The sequence below is a fragment of the Urtica dioica genome, chromosome 6 (assembly GCF_054948205.1).
Source record: "Urtica dioica subsp. dioica isolate 48M chromosome 6, U.dioica_male_clone48M_v1_H2, whole genome shotgun sequence".
Classification (NCBI taxonomy): domain Eukaryota; kingdom Viridiplantae; phylum Streptophyta; class Magnoliopsida; order Rosales; family Urticaceae; genus Urtica; species Urtica dioica.
Genome location: NC_142761.1, coordinates 21,966,180 through 21,972,507, shown reverse-complemented (window position 1 = coordinate 21,972,507; position 6,328 = coordinate 21,966,180). Strand labels below are relative to the sequence as shown.

Sequence of the window (6,328 nt, the reverse complement as noted above, 5' to 3'; positions counted from 1 at the left end):
TTTGTAAGATATGGATTTTTATGCACCTCATTATCTGAACGTTAAGAGTGTTTCTCTTGGAAAGATTCGTCAATGATGCAATTTATTAAATCACAAAAGGACAATGGTCCAATGATGAAATTACCAAAAAAAATTTGAAATAATATCGAAGTAGTCTAAAGTTCGTCTCGAGTAAATTAAATTACTGAACAAAAGGTTTGGTTAATTATCGATACATAGGAATAGTCTCGAACGTGAGATAAATTACAAAAGACCTAAACTAATTTCCAATGAAGAAGAAAATTAGCTAATTAAGTTTTTATGAATTATTTCCATTCTTTTGCGTGTGAAATATTATGAATTAATGTACGTGGACCATTTGGAAAACTTAAAAGGGCAAAATAATGAGGGATTTAATAGCAAATCAAGTGGGAATTTCCCTTTCTTAGATATTAAAGCGTTGACCAGTACACTCGGTGGAAATAAGTCCCAATGATATAAAAAAAAGGGAAAGTGACAGCAAAAATTAGCCAAAACTCAAATATCTACACATTTAGTACCAAATCGGTCATGAACTCACTACTACATAAAGCACATTAGAAGACATGAGATTTAAGACGTTCTCTAAAATGCACGACTTTAATAGTCTAAATTTTCGTTTGGCTTTACAAGTCATTTAAAAAACGTCTCAAACAAACATTTTAAGTCATTAAAATAACGTCTTTAAAGGGTGTATAAAAAATATTTTGAGTCAATTAAAAAATGACTTGAAATACATACATATTTTTAAGACGTTTAAAGAATGACTTAATAATGTATTTGAAGTTATTTATTAGACGACTTAATAAATTAAATCATATCATTTAAGTCATTTAATAAACGTCTTGTAATAAATATGGAAATAGTTTTACAAATGTCTTCAAATATTGTATTTTCAAATTACCGTAAATCGATTTGTTTTTTCCACGTACACAAATAAATTCCATGTGGCAATGAAAAAATTCCACTATGATTTGTTATTTGCACGTACACAAATAAATTTCATGTGGCAATGAAAAAATTCCACTATGATAGATGCATCTAACTTCCAACTATGTACATATTATATACTCAAATCCATTGTCGTTTTGCTTGTCATTCTTTCTTATATTTATCCTGCTGTGAGAAAAAAAAAATCATCCATAGAATCAAAAGGAAGAGAAGAGATGCCACCACGAACGTCAATCTCTCACTCTAATAATTCCCGTCACCGCAAAGCTCACCACCATGAACGTCAATCTCTCACTCTAGTTCGGCAACGCCGACACGAAGATCGGGTACCAGATCCACAACACGACGAGGCCGAGGATTTTCTGTTCCCGATCTGGGACTTTTGTCGAAGAGGAGAGCATAGCGAAGGACTGTCCAAAGAGGTTGTTGCAGGCGATGTGGTGAGCGTTGTGGTTCCACTTCACCCATCCGATGGTGATTCCGGCGAGGCAATTTCTGGTCCGGATTTGGGTGAACCAGTTCATCTTCTATACCAGCGGAGAGTTTAAAAAGGCCTTGGCTGCGGCGGCGCGGCACGCTTCTAATTGCCTCAGTCACACTAGGATTGAGCGATCGGCAAGATTGATTTATAAGCTACGGTTGAGTACGAAGGATTTTGTGTACAGAGACATTGACTAAGAAGGATGATTGATTTGTTATCTTGGTAGATGAACATCAAATTGCAAAACCGGAGGTGGGAAATTCAGGGCTGAATGGAAAGTGTGCTTCGAAACCCAAAGGCAGTGGAATCCTCTAGGTGCTCGACAAAATGTCTGAGAGAAAAAACAGCAAAGAACAACTTCTAAATACCCACGTAAGCATATCAGTTTCCTTTTTTTTTTCCTCTGAAGATTTATTTTGAGGACTTTTTTTATTAACTTAATTACTTTCCTTCTAAACTCATATATTCAATTTTTTTTATTAGCGTTGCAGAAAATAGAGTATAAAAAAAGGGAAACCTAATTTTTTTCTTTATTTTGAAACAGTTTTCCACGTTTTGTGCATTCACTTTGTGCCCGTCCTTCACAATTTTTTTTCAGTCCTTCCCATTGTTCATCGAGTACGAGCAAACACAGTGTTTCTCTTTGGCCGACATTTGCTTATTCTAAAGGTTAGTATATCTCTGTACGTGACTATATATGGTCTTCGTTTCTGGTTGTTTTTTTATACTCTGTGTTTGGCCCATATGTGATTAATCAGTCATACTAACCATCAAATATCTGAATATGATAAATTACATATGCTAACATGAGCCATGACCCTTCAAGAAAATAAAATTAGCCATTAAACAAGCATGTATAACGTGTGTATGTATATATGTGTTTGGGCCATATGTGATTATTCAGTTATGTCAAAATACTAGTACAGATCATGACTAGGAATATAGAGGAATAATAAATGGCAATTAGTTTTGCTAGATGAAACTTAAAGTAATCTTGCTTTGTTATTAGTTTTATTTCCGATATTTGTGTCAAGACATTATTTGATTCATTAGAATGACAATGCTTATTTTTTCCTGCTATAATTATAAATTTCATGACTTGTATGTATTTGTTTATATGGGAGTGTTTGGTATTGCCCCTAATGCAATATAATGATTCAGATATCTTATATTATATTGTTTGCTGGTTAGTTTGTAATAACATCCTTTTTCTGAAAAAATGTAATGACATCCTTTGAAAATGAAAAGGAAAAAAAAAAAGTACTTATTGAATGATATAAATATGAGATTGATGAAGAAATGTAAATCCAGGTAAATGAAGCTCTATGCAATACTTATTATTCGAGTGGATCAAACTTTAAGTAACACAAAATTTCCTCAGCTGTTTTCAATCAGCCAACAATATCATTTCAAATTAATTTGAGAATTTTTTAAAACATGAAATTTTGTTCTGTGGTGAACTTCAAGTAACAATAATATGGTGCATTATTAGGGCTTTGAAACGTCCATTTCTTCTAAATTTGATCTGCTGGAAGGAAACAAAAAAGTCTTGAAGACGAGAGTACAAAATAGCTTGTTTTATACAAATGAGTATTTGAAAATAAATATATAAAGATTTATATGTCTTATAAATCGGAATAGTAGAAAGTTTACTAACAAAAAAGGGAAACCTATTTTTTTTTTTTTTTGAAACAGTTTTCCATGTTCTGCGCCTTCATTTTGTGCCCCCGTTCTTCACGATTTTTTTTCAGTCCTTCCCATAGTTCATCGAGTACGAGCAAACACATTGTTTCTCTTTGGCCGACATTTACTGATTCTAAAGGTTAGTATATCTCTGTACATAACTATATATGATCTTCATTTCTGGTTGGTTATATTTTATACTCTGTGTTTGGCCCATATGTGATTAATCAGTAATGCTAACCATCAAATATCTTAATATGGTAGATTACATATGTTAACATGAGCCATGACCCTTCAAGAAAATAAAAATAGCCATTAAACAAGCATGTATAACGTGTGTATATATACATACAAATTACAAAAGAATAATAATATCATAACGTGTGTATGTATATATGTATCGATTCGTAGGTAGAGGTTCGAATGATTGTGACTGAGATCATTACTTGTTTGAAACAGGGGAATAATACTTGACAAACGATGTGCAACTCTTTCTTTCTATTAACTAGATTTCATTATGCTAATAAAAAAATTTGATGGTCGTCATGTATATATAATACTCTATTCCATATATACGTGTCTATTCAATCCAGTTTTTTCCAAAGAAAAACATAGCCTATTATTACTATTATTATTATTATTCAATTCCGTCTATTTTTTGTCGTTGGTTAGGTTATGAGACAGAGAATATTGAATATTGTTGGTCTGCGTTTCTGTTTATGTTTGGGGTTTTTGGTGTTTGTAGTGCTCTCCGACTTTGCCGAGTTTTTCAATAAAAGTCCCGGTGTTTTTTTTTTTTAAAAAAAATTATTCAGTTATGTCAAAATACTAGTACAGACTATGACTAGGAATATAGAGGAATCATAAATGACAATTAGTTTTGCTAGATGAAACTTAAAGTAATCTTGTTTTGTTGTTAGTTTTTTTTCCGATATTTGTGTCAAGTCATTATTGATTCATTAGAATGTCAATGTTTATTTTTTCCTGCTATAATTATAAATTTCATGACTTGTATGTATCTGTTTATATTAGAGTGTTTGGTATTACTTTGACCCACTTGGACAAACTATGAGTAAAGACACTTATGATATGCTTGACGAGTAAGTGTTTTACTTTATTTATTATTGCACTTATTTGCGATGATGCATACTTTTTTTTCTCACACGTGCTATATAATCATGACAGAGCCATGATGAAGTTTGCATTGCTCAAAGGACGTTGCAAAGTACATCCAAAAAGTTTGTATTTCAACTTAACACATTGCAGTGTAAGTATAACTGTTTTTTTTTTTTTTTTTTATAAATCTTGTGTTATTTTCGCTTTGGAAGTTTTTCAAGTAAACATATTGTATCAGTAATTACCTTTTACATATTTTTGTTGTCATTATAGTGCCCAAGACAACCATCGAATTTCGAATGCGGCTTTTATGTCCTAAGATTTATGCACGAACTTATAACCGCACATGACTTTTACACCGTTGTCGATTCACATGTAAGCGCATATATATATATATATATATATATATATATATATATATATATATATTTCTTTGTATGTATTATTGATATAATATTTTTAGAACCCTATTTGGTTATTTTGAAAATGCAGTTTGATAAGAAATTATTATATACGGTTACTGAAATCAACGAGGTTCGAGCTATTTGGGCAGAATGTGTAATTGAAGGATTACAACTTAAAGTCTAACTTTAAGTTCTGCAAGGAAAATGAAAGTAGCTAGCCTCTTCCAAAAAGTGAAAGTTCAAAGTCGTATAGTTTTTTATGGGGCCGAAGGTTGATTGGCATATCGGAAACGTTCATCTGCAAGGCTCAAGGCAGGCTCTTTTTACACTCTTTTCTTTTGAATATAACATTGTGGCTGTTGTTTTTTATTAATCTGCAAGGCAGAAGACATAATTTTTTTCCACTGTTTTCTTTAGAATATAACATTGTGGTTGTTATTTTTGGTTTCACTACGTTTGCATTTTGGAATGATATGTTGCATTTTGGATTGTTATTGTGCATTTTGGATTGCTATTGTGAATTTGAATATTATAAATGAATTTTATTTTTTTTTATTTTTGGTGGTGTTATTTTTTTAATATTGACCAGGTATTAAATATATTATTTTAATTATATAAATTTCTCAAAAATAGTAAAATTAAAGCATCCATTTGAAGTCGTTTTCTAGAGGAATTGGAGTCGTTTTATTTAGTTCTTTAGAGACATCTAAAAAACGTCTTCAAACACTTCTCCACGTCATCATCTACTGCTGACGTGGACCCATTTGAAGTCGTTTTCTACAGGAATTGGAGTCATTTTTTTAGTTCTTTAGAGACATCTAAAAAACGTCTTCAAACACTTCTCCACGTCACCATCTACTGCTGACGTGGACCCATTTGAAGTCGTTTTCTAGAGGAATTGGAGTCATTTTTTAAGTTCTTCAGAGACATCTAAAAAACGTCTTCAAAGACATATCCACGTCAGCATATGTCTGCCTACGTGGAAACTTTTTTAAGACGTTTTATTTAGATTTTAAGTCATTTTTGTAGGGGAATTGAAGACGTTTCTTAAACGTCTTAAATTATATAGACTTTTTAAGTCACTCACCCAGAGGTCGTTTTCTGGTACGACTTTGAATGTTTTTTAAGTCACCATTTCGATGTCTTAAAATGTAATGTTTGTAGTAGTGACTGCAACTAGCTCGCGATCAATGAGTCACAAAATCAACTCAGTTCGTGACCGATTTAGTATTAGATGTGTCAATATTTAGGTTTTAGTTTATTTTTGGTAAGCGACAAACAATTAGTATTATTGTTGTCAATTTCCCTATAAAAATAAATTAAAAATAAATAAGAAAAGATAAATGAACTATTTTCCGTATGTGGTCCCATTACTTGTACAACACGACCAACAGGAAAGAAAGGGAAATAATCTTCCCTTTTTTACATTATTCACACAAGAAAAAAAAAGAGAAAAAAGAAATCAGAAGGAAAAGAAAAAATACGCTAATAAAGTTTAGAGAGAGAGGCTGAAAAATTGATATAGTGAGAGAGGGACGAGAATTAGGAAGAGTGGGATATAGAGAGAGAGAGAGAGAGAGAGAGAGAGAGAGAGAGAGAGAGAGAGAGCATAAAAGAGAAGAATACAAAATATGAAGTAGATGAACAAGATGCCCGGAGGTGGTGCGAGAAAGTC

The 6,328-nt window shown here is 32.0% G+C and overlaps 1 protein-coding gene across 3 annotated transcripts; it reads left to right on the top strand.

Moving 5' to 3' along the window:
* The first annotated feature begins 1,020 nt into the window (after nucleotides 1–1,020).
* LOC149393497 (uncharacterized) lies at nucleotides 1,021–5,147 on the top strand. Of its 3 annotated transcripts, XM_089616467.1 has the most exons (7): nucleotides 1,022–1,822; nucleotides 1,995–2,119; nucleotides 3,146–3,272; nucleotides 4,166–4,233; nucleotides 4,319–4,400; nucleotides 4,523–4,624; nucleotides 4,742–5,147. In XM_089616467.1, the coding sequence occupies exons 4-7, from the start codon at nucleotides 4,202–4,204 to the stop codon at nucleotides 4,835–4,837; spliced, it is 312 nt and encodes a 103-aa protein (XP_089472593.1). In that variant the 5' UTR covers nucleotides 1,022–1,822; nucleotides 1,995–2,119; nucleotides 3,146–3,272; nucleotides 4,166–4,201; the 3' UTR covers nucleotides 4,838–5,147. The 3 variants fall into 3 exon arrangements, 1 of the variants encoding a protein (XP_089472593.1); XR_016299643.1 differs by lacking the exon at nucleotides 4,166–4,233 and having other exon boundaries at nucleotides 1,021–1,822; nucleotides 2,049–2,119; XR_016299642.1 differs by lacking the exon at nucleotides 4,166–4,233.
* The last annotated feature ends 1,181 nt before the right edge of the window (nucleotides 5,148–6,328 follow it).

Bases quoted from the DNA above. Each gene is read 5' to 3' on its own strand.
- LOC149393497 (XM_089616467.1), top strand. From the start codon at position 4,202: ATGAGTAAAGACACTTATGATATGCTTGACGA. The intron at 4,401-4,522 runs GTAAGTATAACT...TTGTCATTATAG, and splicing joins TCAACTTAACACATTGCAGT to TGCCCAAGACAACCATCGAA. The intron at 4,625-4,741 runs GTAAGCGCATAT...TTGAAAATGCAG, and splicing joins ACACCGTTGTCGATTCACAT to TTTGATAAGAAATTATTATA.